This window comes from Manis pentadactyla, chromosome 4 (genome assembly GCF_030020395.1).
Source record: "Manis pentadactyla isolate mManPen7 chromosome 4, mManPen7.hap1, whole genome shotgun sequence".
NCBI lineage: Eukaryota > Metazoa > Chordata > Mammalia > Pholidota > Manidae > Manis > Manis pentadactyla.
Genome location: NC_080022.1, coordinates 112,471,701 through 112,498,271, shown reverse-complemented (window position 1 = coordinate 112,498,271; position 26,571 = coordinate 112,471,701). Strand labels below are relative to the sequence as shown.

At 43.0% G+C, this 26,571-nt stretch overlaps 2 protein-coding genes and 1 long non-coding RNA gene across 8 annotated transcripts in view; 2 read left to right on the top strand and 1 right to left on the bottom strand.

Moving 5' to 3' along the window:
• Window positions 1–13,416: 13,416 nt before the first annotated feature.
• RFX5 (regulatory factor X5) lies at window positions 13,417–23,735 on the top strand. 3 transcript variants are annotated; one of them, XM_036905145.2, is made up of 12 exons: window positions 13,417–13,604; window positions 14,336–14,536; window positions 14,783–14,816; window positions 15,010–15,114; window positions 15,231–15,313; window positions 15,566–15,685; window positions 15,872–15,991; window positions 16,132–16,213; window positions 16,514–16,715; window positions 16,946–17,046; window positions 17,198–18,177; window positions 20,583–23,735. In XM_036905145.2, exons 2-11 carry the CDS (start codon window positions 14,340–14,342, stop codon window positions 18,152–18,154), a joined length of 2,001 nt encoding a protein of 666 aa, XP_036761040.2. In that variant the 5' UTR covers window positions 13,417–13,604; window positions 14,336–14,339; the 3' UTR covers window positions 18,155–18,177; window positions 20,583–23,735. The 3 variants fall into 3 exon arrangements, with proteins under 3 accessions (XP_036761040.2, XP_036761039.2, XP_036761042.2); XM_036905144.2 differs by having other exon boundaries at window positions 13,420–13,604; window positions 17,198–23,735; XM_036905147.2 differs by lacking the exon at window positions 15,010–15,114 and having other exon boundaries at window positions 13,424–13,604; window positions 17,198–23,735.
• Window positions 19,427–26,549, bottom strand: LOC118922424 (uncharacterized). The gene is made up of 3 exons (XR_008997123.1): window positions 26,363–26,549; window positions 25,951–26,144; window positions 19,427–19,611 (listed from the first exon to the last, which is right to left on the bottom strand). It is a non-coding gene; the product is annotated as an uncharacterized LOC118922424 (long non-coding RNA).
• Window positions 26,013–26,571, top strand: part of PI4KB (phosphatidylinositol 4-kinase beta) — a 34,719-nt gene continuing 34,160 nt past the window's right edge. For all 4 annotated transcript variants that reach the window (XM_057500734.1, XM_057500732.1, XM_057500733.1 and 1 more), the window contains exon 1: window positions 26,013–26,151. The gene's annotated coding sequence lies outside the window, so the exon portion shown is untranslated. The remainder of the gene's footprint in view (window positions 26,152–26,571) is intronic.

Genomic DNA, 26,571 nt, shown 5'->3' with positions numbered 1-26,571 from the left:
AGAAAGACAAAAACCACATGATCATCTCCATAGATGCTGAAAAAGCATTTGACAAAGTTCAACATCCATTCATGTTAAAAACTCTCAGCAAAATGGGAATAGAGGGCAAGTACCTCAACATAATAAAGCCCATCTATGATAAACCGACAGCCAACATTATATTGAACAGCGAGAAGCTGAAAGCATTTCCTCTGAGATCGGAAACTAGACAGGGATGCCCACTCTATCCACTGTTATTTAACATAGTACTGGAGGTCCTAGCCATGGCAATCAGACAAAATAAAGAAATACAAGGAATCCAGATTGGTAAAGAAGAAGTTAAACTGTCACTATTTGCAGATGACATGATACTGTACATAAAAAACCCTAAAGACTCCACCCCAAAACTACTAGAACTGATATTGGAATACAGCAAAGTTGCAGGATACAAAATCAACACACAGAAATCTGTGGCTTTCCTACACACTAGCAATGAACCAACAGAAAGAGAAATCAGGAAAACAACTCCATTCACAATTGCATCAAAAAAAATAAAATACCTAGGAATAAACCTAACCAAAGAAGTGAAAGACTTATACTCTGAAAACTACAAGTCACTCTTAAGAGAAATTAAAGGGGACACTAACAGATGGAAATTCATCCCATGCTCGTGGCTAGGAAGAATTAATATCGTCAAAATGGCCATCCTGCCCAAAGCAATATACAGATTTGATGCAATCCCTATGAAACTACCAGCAACATTCTTCAATGAACTGGAACAAATAATTCAAAAATTCATATGGAAACACCAAAGACCCCAAATAGTCAAAGCAATCCTGAGAAAGAAAAATAAAGTAGGGGGGATCTCACTCCCCAACTTCAAGCTCTACTATAAAGCCATAGTAATCAAGACAATTTGGTACTGGCACAAGAGCAGAGCCACAGATCAATGGAACAGACTAGAGAATCCAGACATTAACCCAGACATATATGGTCAATTAATATTTGATAAAGGAGCCATGGACATACAATGGCGAAATGACAGTCTCTTCAACAGGTGGTGCTGGCAAAACTGGACAGCTACATGTAGGAGAATGAAACTGGACCATTGTCTAACCTCATATACAAAAGTAAACTCAAAATGGATCAAAGACCTGAATGTAAGCCATGAAACCATTAAACTCTTGGAAGAAAACATAGGCAAAAACCTCTTAGACATAAACATGAGTGACCTCTTCTTGAACATATCTCCCCGGGCAAGGAAAACAACAGCAAAAATGAGTAAGTGGGACTATATTAAGCTGAAAAGCTTCTGTACAGCAAAAGACACCATCAATAGAACAAAAAGGATCCCTACAGTATGGGAGAATATATTTGAAAATGACACATCTGATAAAGGCTTGAAGTCCAGAATATATAAAGAGCTCACACGCCTCAACAAACAGAAAACAAATAACCCAATTAAAAAATGGGCAGAGGAACTGAACAGACAGTTCTCCAAAAAAGAAATACAGATGGCCAACAGACACATGAAAAGATGCTCCACATCGCTAATTATCAGAGAAATGCAAATTAAAGCTACAATGAGGTACCACCTCACACCAGTAAGGATGGCTGCCATCCAAAAGACAAACAACAACAAATGTTGGCGAGGCTGTGGAGAAAAGGGAACCCTCCTACACTGCTGGTGGGAATGTAAGTTAGTTCAACCATTGTGGAAAGCAGTATGGAGGTACATCAAAATGCTCAAAACAGACTTACCATTTGACCCAGGAATTGCACTCCTAGGAATTTACCCTAAGAATGCAGCAATCAAGTATGAGAAAGATCAGTGCACCCCTATGTTTATCGCAGCACTATTTACAATAGCCAAGAATTGGAAGCAACCTAAATGTCCATCGGTAGATGAATGGATAAAGAAGATGTGGTACATATACACAATGGAATACTACTCAGCCATAAGAAAAGGGCAAATCCAATCATTTGCAGCAACATGGATGGAGCTGGAGGGTATTATGCTCAGTGAAACAAGCCAAGCGGAGAAAGAGAAATACCAAATGATTTCACTTATCTGTGGAATATAAGAACAAAGGAAAAACTGAAGGAACAAAACAGCACCAGAATCACAGAACTCAAGAATGGACTAACAGGTACCAAAGGGAAAGGGACTGGGGAGGATGGGTGGGTAGGGAGGGATAAGGGGGGGGAGATGTAGGGGGGTATTAAGATTAACATGCATGGGGGGGTAGGAGAAAAGGGAGGGCTGTGCAACACAGAGAAGGCAAGTAGTGATTCTACAACATTTTGCTATGCTGATGGACAGTGACTGTAAAGGGGTTTATAGGGGAGACCTGGTATAGGGGAGAGCCTAGTAAACATAATATTCGTCATGTAAGTGTAGATTAGTGATACCAAAATCAAAACAAAACAAACAAACAAAAAAAAAGCGCAGTTCCTGTGTGGTAACCTCCAATGAGTTCTACACAAGAGTATAAAGGGCATATAAAAGTGTAGGCAAAGGGTCTGTTTGCTTTTATACAGAAGATCAAAGCCTAACTGGGCTACCCCGAAAATGAACTAAGATACGATATGAAAGAGAACTTCCAACATCAGCACTCTCTGGAAGACTCATCCCAGAAGATGATCATCAAAAAACCCCAACAAAGATCCACGCACTGCTACAGCTGTAGATGCACTCATCCCACCAGCTCCTGGACTTGCCATGGGAATGAAGGAGATATCTAAGCTGGCCTGTGCATACAGTAAAACAACAAATTTGACTGGATCTATACTGTTGGAACTCAACCAAGAATTAGGAGAAGTGCAAATTGTAGCGCTCCAAAATCTTACAACTACAGACTATTTACTGTTAAAAGAACATAAGGGATGTGAACATTCCCCAGGAATGGGTTGTTTTAATTTGTCTGATTTCTCTCAGACTGTTCAAGTTCAGTTGGACAATATCCACCATATCATAGATAAGTTTTCACAAATGCCTAAGGTGCCTAACTGGTTTTATTGGTTTCACTGGAGATGGCTGGTAATTACAGATATGCTTTGGTTATGTAACTATACTCCTATTATGTTAATGTGTGTGCGCAATTTAAGTAGTAGCTTAAAACCTATACATGCTGAAGTTACTCTACAAGAAGATATGTCAAAGAAATAATCAATCTTCCCATGTTTTCTTCCGCCTGCTACTTCTATAGCTTTTCTTCTTCCTTCCTAATTACAACCCTTAAATAGAATTCGTGCCTCATATCAAATTTACCGAGTATCATAATTCTTCCAAGTGGTAAAGATACCTCAAGACAAATGCTGGGCATAGAAGCCACAGGGCATTAATATGCAAAGAAGTAAAAAGCTAACCTTTTCAAACAATAAGGCTTCTCTCTCACTTACCAACTTTACATTTCCCTGTATGGCCCCGGAAGATGACTGGTTAGCCAGAGACGGGTAAGATTCCTCAAGGGAGGAACAACCTAAGACAGGCACAGTCGCAGGGGGGTCATCAGGTGAGAAATTGGGGATCAACAGAGGTGAGGCTTAGAACCTCACCCCCCCCGTTCTGAGAGAAATCTTCTGCATACGTGGATGTTTTATTGCCGTTGTCTAGCTTGGATTAACACATAGTCTACAGGCACACACCTGATCATCTACATTTGCTCTCTTACAACACTAAACTATGTTTTCTACCTTTATCTTGTATCTACCTACCACTTCAGCATTTTATTAAAAATAATAATAATAAAGAGAGAAATGTGGTATCCACTTATAAATCAAGTATAAAAACCAAATGAGTATTCATATTTGAACTGACTGTTTATAGTTCATAATGCATGAGCAAAACCGAAGGTTTCTGTGATGGCTGCCCTTGTACTGTTCACTATGTAACTTATTCATTATGTAAGAATTTGTTCTCCATGTAAGAACTTGTTTGTTATGCCTCAGAAGATTGGAGACTGACGAAAATTAGGCTTTGGGTGGATTAATGATTGTGCATTGAGCATTGACTCCCCTATACAGAATTTTATTGTCGTTAACAACCATTTGATCAATAAATATGAGAGATGCCCTCACAAAAAAAAAAAAAAAAAAAAAAAAAAAAAAAGGACAAAGACCTTCCCAGGTTCAAAGGGAGAGGAAATATATTCCACCTCTTGATGGGCAAGTAGCGAGGTTCTAGAATTCTGTGTGGAACCAGAAATGCTGTTATGGCCATATTTGGAAAATACAATCTTCCATGTGTAGAAATTTTTTTTTCTACTTAGCAAAACTAATAATGGAAAACATTCAGCATTAGATATCAAAAAGAGTTTATAATTATATTAATTTAAAATGTGTTATGGGTTGAGGAATAGACAAATTAAGGCAACAGAAGAGAATGAAGTCTAGAAACAGACCCAACTATAAAAGAGAACTGAGTATATGATAAAACTATAAAAGGAAACAGCTATAATAAGAAGGAAATGATAAAGGTTTTGAAATGACTGGCCATAGATTTGGAAAACAAATTAACTTAGATCCTATGGAAGACACTATTGATTGGCTGCTGAACAACCATTCCCAAACCTCTTTTCCATTGCCCACTAGAAGTAACTTATATCTTTGATTTTATGGTAGTAATTCTATTACCTTTTGTTTATGTTTTACAACATATTTATCTATCCATAAGCAATATATTGGTCAGTTTTGCCTGACATGAGATATTGATAAATTGTATTGCACTCTATGTTTTCTTCTGTGTTGTAGTTCTTTCTCTATAAAGTTCATCTATTTGGATGCATGTAGCTATGGCTCATTCATGTCCATTGCTGTCTGACATTCCCTCATATTAATATACCACAATGTATTATTCCAAAATGGTTATACCAAATTACATTTCCACCAGCAGTGGATGAAAGTCCCTGTTAATGCATACCATGTCAACTATCAATATTGGCAGCCTTTTTAGTTTTTGCCAATTCAGTGAGTATGAAATAGCATCTTATTGTGGTTTAAATTTGTATTTTCTTGATTACTATAAAGAGTGAACAACTTTTCATATGTATAAGTAATTTCTCTTATTTGGTGACATTCCTGTTCATTTTCTCTATTTTTCTATTTGGTTGTTTATTCTTTTATTTGCAGGAGGTCTTTATAACTTCCAGATAATGATCTTTTGTCAGTTATATGCCTTGAAAATATCTTCTCCGAATTTGTAGCTTGATTTTGTATTCTTTTCAAAGTGGTTTTTAAAATAAATTCAAGTTTTAAATATTAATGTATTTAAATGTATTAATATTTTCTTTTATGGTTTGCATTCACATGTTTGTTTAAGAGATGACTCCCAATACTGGAACATTGTGTAATACACAATCGTAAGCACTGTATAAAGAGCAAATCTGAATCCAGACAGCCAAGGTTCAGATCTTGGCTCCATCACTTACTGTGTAACACTGGTCAAATTATTAACCTCTCAATACCTTAGTCTTCTCATCTGTAAAACGGAGATAATCATAATATTTGGTAGAGTTGCTACGATATTAAAGCAGTAATATCTGTGAGGCCTTTAGAAAAATCCTCAGCACATATTAAGCTGTATATAAATACTTGCCATTAAGATGATGATGCTTATTTGACAATTTTTTTTGTTATACTCAAGCCAAGGACCATCATACCTTATTCAGCTTTGTTTCCCAGCTCTTAGCACAATGCCCAGCATAAAGGAATATTTACCTGTTTTTCCCATCTCCAGCCTTTCCCCCATTCAATTTACTTTCTACAGTGCTGTCAAAATAATCCCTTTTACACAGCTATACTTTTTCTCCCTTTACAGTTTCCTGTTTTTCCCTGCCACCCGCAAGTTCCTGAGCCAGCAGAATTTACTCCAAACTCTTTTCCAATCACTGTGCTCTATATTTCCCTACTAAACAGTGGCATCTGAGGTATCTTTCTAGCCCTCTATATCCATATTTCTATCAGTATCTACAAACATGTGTATATGCTGCCTAGGCTATGTTCAAGAGAATGGACTCTGAAGGCAGCCCACTTGGCTGCCTCTGGATACTGATTCCAGCATTTCTACATATGTAGCCTCTCCAAATCTCAGTTTCTTTGTCGGTAAAATGGAGACAATAACAGTACCTACTTCAAAGATCTGCCTTGAATAAGGTGTTAAGATTTTGGTATGGTGTCTGCACACAGTAAACACCAAATATATTTTCGCTGTTATTAGAAAATTTTCTTGCCAGTATATCCTTATTCCCTCAACTCTGTAATTCCCTGGCTTCTCCCAGTACCCACAGAAGCTACTAGCAGGGAAATGGAGGCTCTAAAGGGCAAAGGTGATGAGATGAGGTAGCGCTGCTGTCCTCTTTACAAAAGTACATTAATGAGGAGCCTAGAGAACATGTTAGAAGTCAGAACTGCAGATAGGGTTTTGAGGTAACAATCTGATGAGCAAAACAAAATACACCACTCAAAAGTTGTTAACCTGCCTCCTTACCTCTGAGATTAGATGCAAAATTTGGTCTGTCTGTATGTGCATTTTTCATGGTGGGGGATCCACTGTTTTCATTTGATTCAGGACCTAAAAAAAAGCTTTAACTAAAAAGGTTAAGAACCCATGACTTATTAAGTATAATGCTCTCTGAGAGTAAAAAGTTCATGTGGGCATTCAGCACACCCTGGGGGAGCCAGTCAGAATCCCAGTGTTGACTGAGTGCAGAATTATGGAGAAGCAGATATATTAGCAACTCTTTGGAAGGAAATAAAATACACAGGAGAAACCAAGGAATACTTGGTATTTTAGCTGAACGTGGTATATAGCTGCTGAGGTCTTGAGGCCTCCATTAATGAGGAACGTGAGCCCGTTTGCTGGTTCATTCTGAGCTTGCACACAGGAGTGTTTATGGTGCGCTCCCGCAGGGTGGAGGTGGGAGATCAACTTGTTTTTCATCAAAAAGGGGTTATGTGAGCTTACAGTGAACTTCCATTACAACTACCTGTAAGGTTTTTTAGGTCAGGAAAGAAAATAGAGCGGGCAAGTCTGGATGACAACACATGTTTATTGGAGATAAAACTGTGGAGGGGGTCTCCAGCAAAGGACTGAAGCCCCTGTCTGATTACAGGCTGGGGTAGGTACAGGGCAGAGGGAGGAGGTACTTTGGGAGGCAGGACATTTTACGTTTACTGTCGCTAGGGGTTGCTAGAGAGGTAACTTTTAAAGTCGGGCTGATAGCTGTTGCTAGGGGTTGCTGGGGGTTAGCTTGAGATTCGCCACCTTAACACCATCTCCATTTTTGTGAAGAATGGGAAATTGCCGCTTGAACTCAAGCCATGAGAATATCCTGCTGGCCCCTATCAACCACCTTTGCCTGACTTCTTCCCCAGAAGCTTCCCCCTCCCTATTCCCGCTCTCCATCCCCACTCCCTTCTCCACCTCACACCCGCTGGGGCAGAGTCCTCCCTGCCAATCCCCCGACCCCTGCTGGGCTAGAATTCCCCAGAATCACTACCTCCCTCCACCGTCCTTCCCTTGCCAGTAGTAGCTGGGGCTACAGGAATTGTCCGCATCCATGTCCCTTTCTCCTTTGTTGATCTTTCCCAAATTGAAAAACTTCTAGGCTCCTTTTCAGCAAACCCAACCACGTTCCAAAAAGAATTCACCTACATTTATAATGCAGTCCTATGACCTCACCTGGCATGACATTTATGTCACCCTTGCCTCTCTTCAGAGGATAAGAAGCGTATCTGAAGCCCACGCAGATCTTCCGCATACACAAGACCCAATTAAACGCCCTTGCCCGGAATGGCAGCAGCCATTCCCAGTCAAGACCGAGAGTGGGATTACCAAACTGCCTCCCGCGATAGAGAACGGAGAGGCCGCATGATTACCTACCTAGTGGCAGGAATGGAGAAAGCCGCCCTTAAACTGTAAATTATGAAAAACTTAAAGAAACCACCCAAGGGCCAGATGAAAACCCCACCCTCTTTCTCTCCCACCTGTCCAAGGCAGTAACCAAACACACCACTCAATCCCAAATCAGATGAAGGCAAAATCTATCTTCACCTCCATTTTATCTCCAGTCAGGCCCAACATCAGAAAAAAGCTAGAGGCTAGAAGAGGGCCCCCAAATGCCTCAAAGAGAATTAGTAAAAGCCACCTTTAAGATCTTTAACAATAGTGAGGAAGAACAAAAACCTATGAATTAAAAAGAGATCAGGCTCAATACCAGATGCTGGCAGGAACTATCCCCATTCATAGGGGCCTAAAAAACCCCTAAACAGATCCTCAGGCCAGCAGTCCACTATGAGTGTGTGCTTTAAATGGGGCCAGCCTGGCCACTGGGCAAGTGCCTGCCCTAATCCCAAACTGCCCTCACTGAGGTGATGCCGCATCTGTGGTCTTAAAGGTTGCTGGAAGTCAGTCCAGCAACGAGAGATTGTCCTCACTCGGTTGCTTCTGCCCCAAACAGGACCTCAGACCCAAATCCAGAACTGGCAGACCTACTTGGCCTGGCCACAGAAAACCAAAGGGGCCCAGGGCTTGCTGCCCACACCACTGTCATGTCTGCTGACCCTGGGGTGATGCTGTCTCAGGAAGCCAATCTCCTTTTTACTAGATGTGGGGGCTACGTACACAGTCTGCCCAGCTTCCCCTGACCTCTTAATTCCTCTCTCTTTATTGTTGGCATTCATAGAACTCCCTCTACCCCAAAACAAACAGGTCCACTGTTCTGCAGTCTGTTAGACACAACTTTTACATACTCCTTTCTAATAATTTCCCAGTGCCCCACTCCAATTTTAGGAAGAGACATCCTAACCAAATTTAATGCCTCCATTCAACTCTCTCCCCTGCCCCACTCTCATTCTCCATTTATTCTCCTGCACCATCCAGACACAACTTCCCTTGCCCTCTAGCCCTCTCCCTCTAACTACCTTCCTGCTCCACATAAACCCTGCTGTATGGGACACCTCACACCCCTTATAGCTTCTCATCACAACCCAATTGTCATTCACCTCTGAGACCCAACCTCCTTCATTACACAGTCACAGTTCCCACTAAACCCCTCAAAGGGCTAAAGGGACTCAAACCTATCATCTCTCAACTCTTCCAAGGCAATATTCTCAAGCCCACCCACTCCCCTCACAACACCCCCCATCTTAGCTGTAAAAATACTTAATGGCTATTTCTGCCCAGTTCAAGATATGCACCTCTTCAATCAAGCTGTTATCCCCATCCATCCAATAATCCCCAACCCTTACACCCTTTTATCCCATATTCCCCCAACCATCACGCATTTTTCTGTCCTTGACCTCAAAGATGCCTTTTTCACCATTCCTCTCAAAACCTCCTGCCAGAAGCTGTTTGCATTTACCTGAACCGATCCTGACACAAACACATCCTCCCAAATTACAGGGACAGTCTTACTTCAAGGGTTTAGAGACAGCCCCCACCTTTTTTGGACAAGCCCTGTCACAGGATTTTTCCTCCCCAGCAGTCTCCTGCAATACATACATGATCTGCTTCTCCATACCACTCAGCTCCTGAATTTTCTCCATGACTGAGGATACCAAAGTCTCCCCTGATAAAGCCCATAGGCCAGTCCAAAGTCATTTATTTAGGACCAACCCTAACACCCCCAGTCCCAAGCTATCCCCACTGCCCAGAAAAGGCTAATATAAGAACTCCCCATTCCACAAAACCAAAGAGACCTCCTTTCCTTTCTCAGGTTAGCGAGCTATTTCTGCCTCTGGGACCCCAACTTCAGCTTTCTAGCCAAACCCCTATATGAAGCTGCTAAAGGAAACCCTGCCAGATGCCCAGACCCAATCCTCCCCTTCACTTCTTATTTTACAAAAATAAAGGAGGACCTCTTCCAAGCACTGGCCCTAGGACCCCTGATCCCACCAGACCCTTTCTCCTTCTCACTGCCACACAAGACCTAGCCTTAGGATGCCTCTGCCAAACCTATGGCAACATCCCCCAAGCAATAGCGCATCTCTCTGAACAACTAGACACGGCAATACAAGGATCACTCATGCCTGAAGTTACTGGGAGCCACCACCCTTCTAGCCCCTGAAGCTCACAAATTCACACTTTATCAACACTCACCATCCTTTCTTCACACGGCCTCCAAGAGCTCACCAGCCACTGCTCTCTCTTATCTTTCTCTCTCTCCCACCTGCAACAGATTCAAACCCTCTGTGTAGAAAACCCTCTCATCTCCTTCCAACACTGTAAAGCCCTCAATCCAGCCACCCTCCTGCCCCCTCCGGGTGATCCCTCAGCTGATAATCCCCATTCTTACCTTGACCTCCTAGATTATCTCCTATTACCTCTTCCCATATTTCCAAAACCCCAATACCCACAGCCCCTTCCTTGGTTTATTGACAGCAGTTTCTTTAAATACCCTTGTCCTAGAGCAGGATATGCCACTGTCACTCTAAACTGGATTGCTGAATTAGACTCCCTAGCCCCCCACACCACATCTCAATAAGCTGAATTAGTCATCTTAATTAGAGCACTGACCCTAGCCCAAAACAAGCAAATTAACATATACACTGACTCCAAACCTGCAGTCCATACATTCCATTCCCATGCTCTAATATGGCAAGAACAAGGATTCCTCACCATTCAAGGATCCCCCATCATTAATGGAAAACTGATCCATAAACTGCTCAAAGCCGCACAGCTACCCCAAAAGTCAGCTGTCATCCACTGCAAAGGACACCAAGGGTCAGCAGACCCATCTCAATTGGTAATGCCCTCGCTGAATCAACAGCTAAGAGAGCTACAAATATAATCTCTAACCAGTCCATCAACACCACCACCCATCAAGATATCCAAACATAATCCCTTCTCCCCATCTTCCCCTCCTTTTCCCCCTTATACTCTGACAAAGAAATACAACAGTTTACCCAGACAAATACCCCCAGGAGAAACGGATGGTTCCTCCGTGATGACAAGCTCATCCTCCCCCAAGAGCAAAAAAAAAATCCTGTCCACTGTTTGTGGCCGCTTGCACATGGGGTATCTCCCACTTCTCCATCTCCTTGAGGCTTACTTGCATTTGCCCACCCTAGAAGACAGACCCTCAACAATACACTGAATCAGCCATTCCAAAACCCATCCCAACTCAAGACTCCCCACTCCTCCAACCCAAGGATTGGATATGGGTTACTAACTCCCCCTCCCCTTTAAAACCCAAGTGGAAAGGTCTATATCAAGTCATCCTTACCACCCCTACTGCAGCCAAACTTAAATCCTTCCCCCACTGGATATATAATAGCCCCCTTCCTAGTTGGCCTTCCACCTGAGGAACAGAGAAACCAAACTATGACAGTCCTTCCTCGTTTTCCTGGCTAGCCTCACTAAAATTTGAGTTCTGTCTCAGCACCCAGGAGCTGCCCTTTTTTTGCTGCTCCTCCTCCTTGTAAGGCTGGAGGCACGGGAGGGAGGGGTGAGCACGTCGGACACTGATGACGTGCCAAAGTCCCTGGCTGCTGCCCCCTCCCAACCTGAAAAATGTGCCTTGGGCTAGCCAATCCTCGTGCCGCTGTAAATCTATGCTCTGCCTCCCCCTACGTTTTTTAAAAACTCACTGCCTGCCCTGCTGGGCGCGACTTCTCCAGCCTGCATTTGTGCAGACTGGTGAACCTCACCCAGGATTGTGCTCAAATAAACTGCCTGGCCTTTTTTGCCTCTCGTTACCTGCTTATTTCAGTTAGAATTTATCTTACACTTCTATTGCTGCCTCCCAGCCAATTGGACCGGAATTTGTACCTTAATAGAGCAAATCCCCCAGACAGACATCATGCCCAGTAACCACACAATCACCATTACGCTCCTTCAGTCCAGCTCCTCATCAGCTGTTTAGTCCAAACGAGCCATTGCATCTCATCCCATTTCTCACAGGTCTAAGCATCTCTGCAGTCCTAGGCGCCAGAGTCGCAAGAGTAACCACATCAGCTTTCTACTTTCAGAAATTCTCCCAAGAACACACAAAAGCCCTAGACCAAATGGCACACAGTATCTCAGCCTTCCAAACCCAGCTTGACTCCCTACCTAGAGTCATCCTTCAGAACAGACTAGGGCTAGACCTCCTTACTGCTGAAAAAGGAGGCCTCTGCCTCTTTCTCCAAGAAGAATTCTGTTTCTACATCAATCAGTCAGCACTGTACAGGGCACTGTACAGAAACTCTTGAGATGAAGCCATCAGACTGCACAGGTGATAGCAAAAGCTCTTGGGAGCCCTGGTCCGATCTCATAAAATAGGTCCCATGGGTTGTATACCCATCATAATGATTACCTCCTCATAACCTTTGGCCCCTGTATCCTAAATCTATTAACAAAATTTTTGTCCTAATGCCTAGATTCATTCATCCAGACAACCACACAAAAGCATGTCACCAGCATCCTGCTGCTCCAACACCACTGACACCAGCTCCTCAAAAACCTACTTGGCCCTTCCAACCCAGACTGCACCCCCACACAACAGGAAGCAGCCCTTCCTCCCTTCTTTAAGACCATGACAAAATGGTAGGAATGTTAGCATGAGATTCCCCATCTTTAACACTGTCTCCATTTTTGTGAAGATGGCAAACTCCTGCCTGAGCTCAAGCCAGGAGAATATCCTGCTCGGCCCCTATCAACCTGACTTCAAAAGTTACCTCCCTAGCAACCCTAGCAGCAATTATCAACCCAGCTGTAAAAGCTCCTTCCCTAGCAACAGTAACAGCAAAATTTTCTGCCTCCCAAAATATCTCCTCCCTGTGCCCTATATATCTACCCCAGCCTGTAAACAGAGGGGACTTCAGCCCTTTGCTGGAGACACCCTCTGCACGTTTATCTCCAGTGTTGTCGAGCCTGCCTCCTGTATTTTCTTTCCTAATCTAAAACCTTAACTAAGAATGTAACTTTTGAAGCCGGCTTGATAGCTGTTGCTAGAGGTTGCTATGGAGGTAACTTTTTAAGTCGGGTTGATAGGGGCCAAGCAGGATAGTCTCCTGGCTTGAGCTCAGGCGGGAAATTTCCGTTCTTCACAAAATGGAGATGGTGTTAAGATGGCGGATCTCATGCTAACACTACTCATCATTTTCTAGTTATTCATCATCCATTGAATCTTTTCCTCCATTAGCTCTGACGACCGAAGGCAAACCTGAAACACGGAAGGAGAGGGCAAATTTTGAAAAGAAAGCTCCAAAGGGAGCCCGGGGCCGGATCTTTTGTCCTGCGGTCCCTTTAAGAGAAGAACCTTTTGGGAACGGCCCTCTCAACCCACCCCCGTTTCAACCGAAACCTAAACCGGACTTCCCCTCTTGACTCAAATAAGACCAATTTTGGATTTTCCCTCCTCTACTGACCAATCAGATCCTGTTACTAGGCAGACTTTAGCTGCCGCCAGTGGGTGCCCGGCGCCTTCTGCCTCCGTAGCAGCAACGACCAATGATAAAGCAGGCCGTCCGAGTATCTAGGCAGATCGGGGCTGTCCCAGCCACTCAGAAAAAAGAAAATAAAGCAACGCACTAGCCTTCTGGGCCCGACCGTAGGGCTGGGCTGGAGTGAAGGTGCCTACGCGGTAGTTTCTCTTTCTCCCGTACCTTTATTGTTACTTGTGTTGGAAGGCGACTGTTTAAAGGTAGGGAGGGGACACTGTGAGCTGGGAGGAGAGCAGAAAAATATTTGGCCTTATTTTCAACAGCTTCTTCACCCATGTGCACGTACCCGAATCTGGGACCCCGTTCCTCCAACCGGGTTTTTTTACACCTAGCCCAAGAGTACCGTAACCCAGGACCCCCTACTCTGCAGCAACCAGGGATTGAATAGAGGAGGAAGGGAGGGAGGCGGGGGCGCACATGAGGATGGGATGTAGAGGGAGATGACGTAGGGGCCGGCGACGAGAGGAGGGAAGCAGCGCGGGGGCGGGGGGATGGAGAGCCGTTTCGAGGTTAAGTAATGAGAACTTGGGCCCAGCTTTTTCCAAGCCTGGAAGGGCAGGATATGTTCGTATCCTTTGACTTCCCAGGCAAATTCAATGGTGAGGAGTATATTAGAGAATTAGAAAACTGTTTTATGGTGATTATCGTTTCTTCAGGGGAAGAGGGCAGTATGGGGTCAGAGGCAGAAATGCAAATTTATTTCTAACGTGAATTCCCAGTCGCCCTATCTCTTCCTTTACAGTTTTTCACATTTAGGAGACTGCAGAAAAGTGGGGCAGATAGAATAGAGATGGCAAAGATCTTTTTGGGTATATATGGGCCTGGAGAAGAAATGGGATGATTTCTAGTTTTTGGAGAAGGCAAGTGGTGAGAAAAAGGCCACGAGGGAAATTCAGAGGCTTGCTTTCTGTTTCTCTGTTTTTCTGGGTAGAGAGATGAGTGCTCTGGGTCCTCCCGAGGAAGGGAAGTTAAGTCTTCGAGTCCTGTCTCCTCTCAACTCTAACCCTCATGCCACGATGGCAGAAGATGAACCTGATGCTAAGAGCCCCAAGACTGGGGGGAGGGCCCCCTCAGGTAGTGCTGAGGCGGGGGAACCTACCACCCTCCTGCAGAGGCTCCAAGGTACCATTTCGTAAGTACTCACCATCACCTCTAAATATTGTTCCAGACCTGGGTAGAGATCCTTGCAGCGTTTCACTTCCTCTGTAGATGAGCTGCTGCTCCCTGTGCAAGTGCATCTGACCAGGGGGAGACTCTTCATCATGGTAGCAGTTGTGAACACCTGATAGGCATTTCAGCCCTCTTCTCCCTAGCAATCAGACACAGGGATGGGGGATAATCTGGTGTATGACCTCCAGCTTTCTCCTCTTGTCCACAGCAAGGCCGTGCAGAACAAAGTAGAGGGAATCCTGGTAAGTGTTTTGGGGAAGAGGGCAATTAAGAGATGCAATTGGTAGGGGATCAGGATAATGAGGATAATGGGTACATGAAAGGCTTATGGGGGAGAGGCAGTGTTGTCTACCCTGTCAGAAGATAATTGACTTTGCAATTTGCTACCAATTTAACCTTGAACATCTCATTTCATCTCTGCGACCTCCCATGTAGCCCAGCAGAAATAAAACCAGAGCCGATCCCCACAGATCCCCCAGCCACTATGGTCCACAAGGGCTCCTCAGACACAGTGAGCACCCAACCTCAAATCATTTCAAGGTCCTTTTTCAATCTGACAGTTGCTAAGTCAGCTAGACATTTCTGTAAGGATCAGAGGGCCCTGCCTTAGTTTCTTCTTGGCTTTATTATTTCTCCCGCCTCTGTTCCTACTTCAGCAAGATGTGCAGAAATTCTCAGACAACGACAAGCTGTATCTCTACCTTCAGCTACCCTCAGGGCCCAGTACTGGAGACAAAAGGTAGGTTTGGTGCTAGAGTTTTCGGTGTGAGAGATTTTGACTCCTAAAAAATGGCCTGCTGGGAAGGGGCATGTGAATAGGATTACTCATAACAGCTGTCTCTGATCAAGAAGAAAAGTCCTTGTTCTGTCATGTTTTACCAGGGACAGGAGGATTCTGGTGATTTGGTCCAGCAATACTGTAGTAGGCTGGATAATACCAGGACAACTGTTAGGATCTTAGTAATGCCTGTCCTTTCTACTTCTCTTACAGCTCAGAGCCAAGTACACTCAGCAATGAGGAGTACATGTATGCCTACAGGTGGATCCGCAACCACCTAGAAGAGCATACTGATACCTGTCTGCCAAAGCAAAGTGTTTATGATGCCTATCGGTGGGTGGATGGGGTTGAGTGGAGGGACAGTAGGCACAGGACTGCCCCTTCACCCCTGGAGAGCTCCCTACCTTGAAAGAGCCTGACTTTTTAAAGGGTTTCCCAAGCTTAATCCCCGGGAGCCTCTGAACCCATCAATGACCTCCTCCACTGAGTGTCTTCCAACTCTGCCCCCCACCCACTCAGGAAGTACTGTGAGAGCCTCGCCTGTTGTCGCCCACTCAGCACAGCTAACTTTGGCAAGATCATCAGAGAAATTTTCCCTGACATCAAAGCCCGAAGGCTAGGTGGCCGGGGCCAGTCCAAGTATCCTTGAATGGAGAGGTTGGGGCTGGACGACCTGGGGAGGGAAACTTAGGATGTGGAGAGCCAGGGTTGGAAACAGCCGAAACTTCCCAAGGGGCTTGGAGACCCTCACATGTTGGCTACTCTTTAACTTGAATCAGATATTGCTACAGTGGCATACGAAGGAAGACCTTGGTATCTATGCCACCCTTGCCTGGACCTGACCTAAAGGGCTCTGAGAGTGTAAGTAACAAACAGCCCTCTAGTTGCACTCTTCTCTCCGAGGGAGAAGGCAGAGGTCTTTGGGACATGGTTTGAGGGTTAACACAGCCTACGCCATTCTAGCTCCTAGCTTTATAGCATATGCCCTTGTACCTACCCTACGACTGAGGCAGAGGTGAAGACATTTCTGGCTTTCTAGGGTCAGGTGATAGAGGCTACTCCTGTCCAAGTCTGGGCTTACCATAGTCAGTATTGGTGTCCAACAGGGGCCAAGGATCCTGTAGTTTGGAATGTGATTAGACATGTCCTTCCCCACTGCAGCCAGAAATGGGGCCAGAAGTAACCCCAGCCCCTCGGGATGAACTGGTCGAGGCAGCCTGTGCCCTGACCTGTGATTGGGCAGAACGAATCCTGAAACGATCCTTCAGTTCCATCGTTGAGGTCGCCCGCTTCCTGCTACAGCAGCATCTCATCTCTGCCCGGTCTGCACATGCCCATGTGCTCAAGGCCATGGGGCTTGCTGGTGGGTGGACCCTGTCTCATGTCCTGAGAAGTCCTCAGCCACTTTCAATATCAAAAGCCCTCCTATATGCTAGGATGAACACCTTGGGCTTGCCCTCCATTGCTAGAGAGACCCTTCTAGGACATGCCTTAGACCATCTTCTTTCCCCTGCTTCTACCAGTCAATCAGAATTGGGTCACTCCATTCTGTCTCTTCACCCAACCTTATTACCTTTTCTGGCACCTCTGCAGAGGAAGATGAACATGCCCCTCAAGAACGGTCATCAAAATCCAAGAATGGTGTAGAGAACCTAGAGGGTGGAGCCCATAAGAAATCAGAGAGACCAGCCCAGGTAAGGAAGTTGATGCCCCCAACTTTGCAGTCCTGGGCTGAGTTTAGTATGCCATTCCCCTGGTGAGTCCTATACGTGTTCACCTCCTGTGCCTATGTTTCCTCCAATGTCCAGTCTTCCAATGTACTGTATTCCTCTCTTTACTTTTTAGCCTTCTAAGGAGCTGGAACCCAGGGCTGGGGCTGGCCCTACAGCACGTGGAGAGCGGAAGAAGAGTGTAGTGGAGAGCCTGGCCCCAGCAGCTAATAACCCGCAAGTTAATGCCCTAGTGGCCCGGCTGCCTCTGCTCCTCCCCCGGGCCCCTTGCTCACTTATTCCACCAATCCGAGTCTCTCCGCCCATCCTGGCCCCCAAGCTTTCTTCAGGTGCTCTGAAAGTGGCTACGCTGCCCCTGCCCAGTGGGGCTGGGGGGCCCCAGGCAGCTGTGCCCATCATTAACATGATCTTACCAACTGTTCCTGCTTTGCCTGGGCCTGGGAAAGCTGCACCTGGGGGGTTCACTCAGTCTTGGGGCACAGAGAACAGAGAAGTGGGCACAGGTCGGGACCTGGGACCCTATGACAAAGGTGTCAAGAGGACAGCCGAAGTTCCTGTGAGAGAGGCCACTGGGCAGGACCTACCAGCTAAAGCAGCAAAGCAGCATACAGAGGATACCAGAAGTGATGCCAAAAGGAAACGGGGGCGCCCTCGGAAAAAATCAGGTGGAAGTAGGGAGAGGAATTCTACTCCTGACAGGACAGCAGCTGCCACAGACTCTGCCCAATCCTCAAGGTTACCACGGGAGTCACGGGCCTCTGGAGGGGAAAGCAACTCAGCTGGAGGGCCAGAGAGGCCAGAGGCAGTGAGAGAGGCCGAGAAGGGGATGGTACTTGCCCAAGGTCAGGAAGTTGATGCTGTTGCCAGGGGAGGTAGGGGCCCCAGTTTCCGACATGCCAAAGAAGCAGAAAGTAAAATTCCTCTTGCCACCCCAAAAGTGTGTGTCATCAAGGGTAGCAGAAGCCAGAAGGAGGATCTTCCTTTGGTAAAGGGAGAGGTAGACACTACAGCACAGGGTAATAAAGACTCAAAGGGGCATGTGCTTCAAAATTCCTTGTCCCATGAGGGTTAAGACCCCAAAGCAACACCCCCATGGTAGGTTTATGAAGAAGAGTGTTTATATCCATGTGTGAACTCTACCTGTCTGCCTTGTAGAGGCCCTTCTCTGCACTTGCTTCTCATTTGGCTCTTTTCCTAAGAGAATTCATTCTCTTTTATATGGTTATCTAAGGCACCCTGTCTTACGTACTGCCTGGTTCCTGCCTCTGACCTTTCCAGCTCGATACTCTTGGATTTAGAGTCACTAATAAATCTGTAGTGGCTTCCTTACCTGGCTCCCTGTGCTATCCTGTGGGAAGGTAGAGATGGAGTAAGTATGAAGAACATAAAACTTAGGTATTTTTCGGCTTTAAATCAATAGAAACTACTCAAACTGGCTTAAAGATTTATTGGCTCATGTAAGTGGTAAGCCCAGAGGTAGCACTGGCACCAGGTAAAGGTGATCATGGCTCAGCATGTTTCTAAATACCTGGTTGATCCTCCCCTGTCCCCTAGCCTCTGCCTTCCCTAAGGTCGTCTGAAGCCTGGGTTGCCTTGTGGCTGTTAGCACTCCTGGGTGTTTACATGCTTCCTCATTTATGTCCAACCGTAAAGAGAAGGCATCTTTGTGCCAGGAACCCTAGCAAAAGCCCTAAGATTAACTCTGAGGCCAGCCTGGGTCACATGCTCACCCCTAACTTGTCACTGTGGCCAGGAGAATGGTGTGTTGCTCTTTTGCTTATTCTACATTATGGACTTCACTTTTGGGGAAAAGGGTGGGATGAGCCTCCTCAGTCACATACCTGACCCCTCGTCACTAGTATAAAGTACATTTGGTTTTAGCTTGCTAGGTTAAAATCAGCTTTACCTGCTTCCTTTTTCCCTCATAGTCTTCTGTTTTCCTTAGTAGAGCTATAACTGCATTCCTCTTGTTTCAGTCCCATAAAGAATGAGAGGGAAGTCATTCTCCTTTAGGGACTAAATCTTTAGTTTCATTTAGGTGACAATCCCTTTTTTTTTTTCACCTACATCTCAGAGATGGAGATTATTCTTTTTCCTGTTTCCCAGTTTTAGCTTTCTCCCCATTCCTGCTTTGCTATCCCCAACCCTACTGTCATTTTCACCAAGTGATTTACTTCCTAGTCATTTTGTTAAATTCATTCTGTATCCACCAGGTGTCAGTCTCTTGTCATACATGTGTCAGGACTTAGCCAGGATTATGGATTTCAGGATAGGCATATGGAAGGAGGTAGCCCTGCATATCAGGAAGCACCAGCAGGAAGGGAATCCAGACCCTCCAGGTGTATCCTTGGGAAAAGTAGTAAACCAATCAGTATTTATTGAGGATTCACTTGTCTTCTGCATAGGGTAGCTTCTGTCAGGAAACCATGGTTCTTCCCAAGAAATACAGATTTTCTTCCAGGGAGACTTCATTTCATTTGTTTCCACCACAGCAAATTTTTTAAAGCGATACTGTGTAATATTTGATATCTATAAGGAATGTATTTAACATGAATAAATTATGAAGAAGCATACTAATTAAATAAGTACCTATGACCCATCACCTCACACATTAAAACAGAAATACCATTGAATTTCTTGTGTTCCTCCCCTGTCCTATCCCCTAGAGGTAACCACTGTTCTTAATTTTATGTTTATATATAGGATGTTCAGTTTTGCTTTTTAGCTTTAAAAAAATTTTATGCTCTAATAGTCCCCCACAGTTTTTTTCACTTAACATTATTTCAAAGATTCGTCCATGTTGTAGACAGCTATGATTCTTCATTTTCATGTGTATAATATTCCACTAAGTGCATAAACCACAAGTTACTTACTCATTCACCCATTAATGGACATTTGGTTAGTTCTAATTTTTTGCTCCTGCAAACAATGCTTCTATGAACATTCTCATTCATGTTAGTGTCTTTGTTTTTAGTAAGATATCTAAAAAGGCTTCTAGGATGGATCTTTTGGTCCGTACATCTTAAGTTGGGGACTGATGCCTCTTATTCTGTGAAAGAGTTTTCATCATATTGAAATGAACTGTCCCTTGGAAGTCTGGTAAAACCTGTTAGGCCATCTGAGCCTGGTGTTCCTTTGTGAGAAATATTTTAACCATTGATTGAGTTTCTTTAATTATAGGCTATTTGGGCTATTTCTTCTTGAGTCAATTTAGGTAAAGTGTTTTCCTAGAATTTTGTGCATTTCATTTAGTTTTTAAGAAATGAAATTTCTTCTATTTCCTTCTTTTGCCTCTCCCTGCTTGTAGTCATATCTCCCTTTTCATGCCTACTGTTTATTTGTGCCTTCTTTTTACCCTTAGTCAATTGCACGAGAAATGTGTTATTTTACATGTCTACTTTCAGCTACCACACTAGGCTTTGTTGATCTCCCTTAAGTAATTTTTTTCCATTTCATTAATTATGAATTTTAAATACAGTAGTTCCATCCGCTTTCTTTAGATTTACAGTTGACCCCTGAACAATGTGGGGGCTAAGGGTGCTGACCCCCAGCACAGTTGATAATCTGTGTATAACTCTGACTCCCCAAACTTAACTACCAATAGCCTACTGTTAGCCTGAAGTCTTACTGATAACATAAACAGGTAAGCAACACATACTTTGTACATTATATGTACTATATGTTGTACAATAAAGTAAGCTAGAGAAAATAAGTCACAAATTTCCAAAACATTTTTCAATGTATTTATTAAAATATTCCATGCATTAAGTGGACCTGCATAGTTCAAATTTGTTGTGTAAGGGCCAACTATAATTTCATGTTCTTGTATAACATCTGAACTTTAACACCTATTAATTTTCAAGTTTTCTATTGTTAAGTTTTCAAGGACTTGCTTTTCTATATTCCCCAAGTTTTTCTGTTGTAAATATTTTAATTATTTAATTCCAAGGATATTTAAATTACCTTTGTGACTTTTTAAATTTATAAATTACGTTTTTCCAAATTTATGGATTTTTTAAAATTTCTCTTTGATAATTCATTTTCAGCTTAATCATTTGTGCTCAGAGATGTAGTCTTTGTGATACCAAGTCTTTAAAATTTGTTGGGATTGTTACTGTATATTCTGTAACCTTGGATGTCTAAATCTTGTTTTGTTGTTTTCACTGAATCTTGCCCATGGTAATTTGTTTCCTTATATATTGTGTATTTTGGATATTTCAGCTCATATTTTGTTAAAACTTATTCTGTGGGAATCCAGAGTGTCTAAGTTGGAGGTAATTTCCTCCAGAGAAGATTTGCATTTGCTTCTACCAGGAGCAGTGCTCCTGGACCTGTGTTAGCCCCTTCAAGAGTCCCAGTGTAATTAATGAGTCCCAAGTTTTCTTCCCTCCCTTGATTAGACTCAAGGTTTATCCTCTGTTCAGAATACTAATACTGGCATTTGTCCACAGGGCAAACCTGGTTTTCTACTGCATGTTCTTCTTCATATAGGTGTCAGCTTAATGTTATTGTTTCTTCCTTTAGTGAGTTCTCTTACTTTCTAATTAGCCCAGCAATATGCTAAACATTGCTAATTTACCCAGGATCTAGTTGTATTGTAATGGGAGAGTTCTTGTGTTATCCATGCTGCCAGAATTAGGAACCCATTACTGTAGTTTTGATATTTTCCTTCTTGTTTTTTAAGTAGTAGGCACTTGTTAGAAGCTAGTTGACTTAGGATCTGTCTTCAAGTCAATAATGTTCACAGCACAGCATGAGTTAATGTTTGCAGTAAACAGAGCTATAGGAGCCCAGAGGAACAGAGTATGTCAGACAGAGATCAGAAATGACTTCCCAGTAAAGACGAGTTAGAAGTTAGCTGGACATGTCTAACTCATAAAGCAAGGACAGAATAAGATGTGGTAAAAAGAACTAAATCATGATACTGATTCTACTGCACAAGAGCTGTAAATTCAGAGACCACTTTGGGCTGAGTAATTTGGTAGGGCTACATGGAAAGGGTAGGCTTGAGTTAAGTCTTTAGGTAAGTAGAGTTTAGATAGGTGAAAAAGAAGAAGGTATTCCAGGAAAAGCAGGGGGTTAGGGATATGGAATGTGAATAAAGGCGTGGCAGTACAACCCAGCAAAGAAACCTGTCAAGCAGAAGGGATGTGTATGAACAATAATAAGAAATAAACCAGAAGAACACACAACTATTATAGTTACCTACTGATTGAAAGGTATGAAGTTTGCAAGAGAGGACAGAGGAACTGAAATCAAAAGGAAGCAGCTGTTATCCATGTGGGAGGAGATGAGGGACTGGACCTGTCGCTGCTGAGAGAGGTGACAGGTACATGGAAAAATAAAACCACTGGTGATGGAAAGATAGAAGCTTCAAAGGAAATACTGTTCTCACCATGAATGGTGATGTATCCATGCACTCTGGGAGCTCAGACCATAGGATGATTTTTGAGATTTACACAATTAAGGGGCTTTTAAGTAGCCAATTTTAAAAACTAACATAAAACAAGTTATTCTTCTGTAGTTCAAGCAGTCTTCAGTTTACTAGATGATGGGCCAAATTAAAATTTGGGGGACTGCCCACTGCTTGTTCTCTTACCATTCCTTATTCTCTCCTAAAAACTCTATTCCCCACTCCCATTTCCCCCATAGTGTTGTCTTTTTTCATTTTAGCCCTATCTTAAAGATAATTTATAATGTACTAAAATTTGAGATAATCTTTCGCTATTTAACCAAGACAAACTACATGTCTAGTCTGTGACCTCAAATAAATGAACTTATTTTTATGGACAAGAATCAGCTTTCTTTAGAAATTAAAGCAGATGACACATTCACTCATACTAACCAGGGGAATTACTTCATTATGTATTTATCTTAAGTGTTTGTCACATGTATGGTTCCTAGTAGATCTACTCCTTTGCCTAGATCATCCTTCTGGCTCTATCCCACAAGAGAAAGTTAAAACAACATATACATAATGCAGTATTTCTTAAATGTCCATAAGGAGGCATTTGTTCACTGGAAAGAGCATGAACTCAGGTCACATATTAGCTTTACTACTTTCCATATAACACAGAACATTTATTTGATCCAATTTTTTCAAACTGTAAATTGCAACCCCTTAGTGGATTGTGAAACTGATTTAGCAGAATGCAGCTTTTAAAGAAGCGAAACAGAAAATATCCCTGTACATTGCACATAGTAAGGGGTAACTACCATTTTATGAAACATTTCAGTGAAGACATGTCTATGTGTTCTTCAGGTAGTCATGATATAAAATGTATTTATTGTGGGTTGAAGTAAAACAATTTTGAAAAACAATGACAACCATTCTGAAAGCTCAGTTTCCATAAAATGGGATAAAAATCTCTTTCACAGGGTTGTAATGAGGAATAAATGAGGTAATGTTTATATTCATGCAGAGTAGGGGCTCAAGCAGTAACTGCTAGCCTTTCTCTGGAAGAAAGCCCATAACATCTAAGGTTCAGGGAAAAAAATCACTTTGTATCTTCTTTAACCACAGGAGTGTTTCCTATATAACTGGAGTTGTATTATGACCTGGGTCCACTAGCTTTACCAACTGTTGATGAATAAGCCAACTTCTTTCCCTACTTTTAGGAAATTAAATATGATAAATAAATGACATTAACTGACCCCGTTGGTACTTTCCTTTTTCCCCATTCCTCGAGGTGCCACATGCATGCATACATTCCCATGCAAGAGGCTTCACATGCCGCCCACAGGATAGTATGGATTCCCACTGGGTCACATGTCATCCATGTGCAACCATGTGTACCTGCAGCAGCTTCCTGGGACTTAACATACAGGTATTTTTCTATCAGAAGAGAATTTTAGAAAAATAGGTTCAGTGTGGTGAAGAATTTTAAAGACTATTATATATATACTATACTTCCAAATTTAATATAGTAAAAATAGCATTCAGTTTTAAAACTTGACAGGGAGACTGAAAACTAAAAGGGGAAGAAAATATGGTCAAAATATTTTAAATATTTTTAATTTATTAATTTACTTATGAAAACTAACTCTATTTTCCCAAAAAAAATCAGTGAGACAATTCTATTTTACATTTTTGGAAAACTCTTTAATGCCTGACTTGATTCTCATACCTGTTTCTGCATTCAGTCTGTTCAACATATATATATCAACAAATATAATTCCCACCACCAACACCCATCATAGAAACTAAGGATACAGCTAGAATACAAAGATAAATCCTTTAAAAACACAGAAGTCAGAAAGACAAAGTCATAAACATGGAAAGAAATTTACACATGAGCTCTTAAAACTACAAACAGAAAACTTGAAACAAACTCTACTTGATACTGGGGTGTGTGTGTACGTGTGTAGAACAGGGTCTCATTTGGTTAATAAAGCACTTATAACTGCCTATAGCTATAAAAAGTTACTAAAGTTGGAATGAGATAGTAACTACACTTAATGGGGTCCATATAACAACATTTATTTGATCCAGTTTTTTCAAACTGTAATTTTTATGGACAAGTATCAGCTTTCTTTAGAAATCAAACCAGATGACACATTCACTCATACTAACCAGGGGAATTACTTCATTATGTATTTATCTTAAGTGTTTGTCACATGTATGGTTCCTCAGTAGATCTACTCCTTTGCCTAGATCATCCTTCTGGTTCTATCCCAACTTTTTATGACACAGATAACTGTCAAATCACTATGTTATATGCTTGAAGCCAATATAATAATGTGTATCAACTATACTTCAATAAGAAAAGGAGAAGAAAGAAGGTTTGATCAGAAATATTCCTGAAATCTTTTGTCACTGGAAAATACACTTCCTACTATAAAAAGTAAGGCTGTCACATCTCTTTTTACAATGTTTCAAAAAGACTTCTGGCCCTTTGGAACCCTTTCCCTGGAAGGGATGGATGTGTGACATTTTAACTTTAGGCTAAAGCAGGGTCATCACCTCTTGATACTTGCCTGACAGCTGACTGGGAGCTAACCAAGAGCTGAGGGGCCTGACAGGTGGACTGGTGATTCCCCACTCCACTAGTGTTGACAAATTTAAACTATCTTTGGCACTCAGCCTCTTTCTCTCCTCATGTTTTATTACTGTACTCCTGTTTTAAACTAGCTTATCGTCTTGCCCTTTCCTCGTGATTTAAGCAAATTACCATTTCCATTCTTCAACATATAATTTTTTACCCTTCAGAATGTTCTCTCTTTTTTGCTTTGATGGATCATATCCAATATCTCTTCTAAGACCTGGCTCACAATATTTTGAGAAGCCTTCCATTCATTCTTTCTCCATATACTGAGTGGCTGGGCCTTCCACATTAACTATGTTCCTTCAGCAATCAGGTACCCCATTTGCTCTACTTTTGTACATATTTCATGTTTTACATAGGTATTTTCAAGCTATTCTTTTATTCTGCCTCCCAATTCAACACTGAAGCAGTGACCCTCTTTTCTTTCATCATCTATCCTGTATTATTGTCCCAATAATAGTAATAGGCTACTATAGTAGTAATCTCTACTCTCTTAATTCTCATAGAATTTTGCAAAGTGTTAATATTCCTGGATCAACTCTGCAGACATAGAACTGACGTTCAAAGAGGTCAAATAAGTCATCCCAAGGAAAGATGGCATCCAAGATCTGGCCTTAATGTAGAATATTAAGTAAGGGCTTATTGACGGTTGGGAAAGAGGTTCTGAGGGAGAAGGATCCCAATCAATGCTGACAAATACACAAAACCAATACTTTTTGGTGGCGTGGTCCATCTGCGGGGCGTGTTTCTGTTTAGTTTTATACGGTTTTGTTTCGTTTGGAAGGAGAGATTATACCCTCCAAGCCTTTATCATTTCACTCACCTCTCTCAACCTGGCCCTGTCCAGCCCCTTTCTGGAGGATCGACGTCTGGAGGCTGGAGGACAAACGCTGTCCAGGCAGCTGATGACCTCGGAGGCAGAACCGCAGCCTCTAGCCGCTCCGCTAACCGCGACAGATTGACGCGGTTGAACCGCGCCATTCCCAAAGCGAGAAGGGGTGCCTTCTTGGCATAGTCCTTTAAGGTGAATAGGAGAACGATAGTGACGGTGACTATCTTCTCTGCCCGCCCTATTTTTCTCCTATCCCCGCCGCGCCCCAGCGTCTATTCCACGGCCTGATTTACTAAGGGAGTTGTGTGGAATAGGGGAGAGGGAAAAGCCACTAATTGCAATTACGGTAACTCTGTTGTTAACTCAAACGGGCTCATTTACATATAATTTGCACGTCACGTACCGATCGAAGTAAAGGGAATCCACGCCCTCCTGCCTGCCGGCTGCTCACTAGGCCCGGAGCCCTGGCCCCCATCCAGCAAATTTTACTTCGTTTTCTGTTCCTTAGCAGACGCTCTAAGCCTCTGAAGATTTGGCCTCTCCTTCCACCCGTAGGCCCCTCCTTCCGTGCTCTCCTCCCTCCTCAGTTTCTTAATGTCTTCTCCCCGCCCC

Bases quoted from the DNA above. Each gene is read 5' to 3' on its own strand.
- RFX5 (XM_036905145.2), top strand. From the start codon at position 14,340: ATGAGTGCTCTGGGTCCTCCCGAGGAAGGGAAGTTAAGTCTTCGAGTC. The intron at 14,817-15,009 runs GTAAGTGTTTTG...CCTCCCATGTAG, and splicing joins ACAAAGTAGAGGGAATCCTG to CCCAGCAGAAATAAAACCAG. The intron at 15,115-15,230 runs GTCCTTTTTCAA...TTCCTACTTCAG, and splicing joins CAACCTCAAATCATTTCAAG to CAAGATGTGCAGAAATTCTC.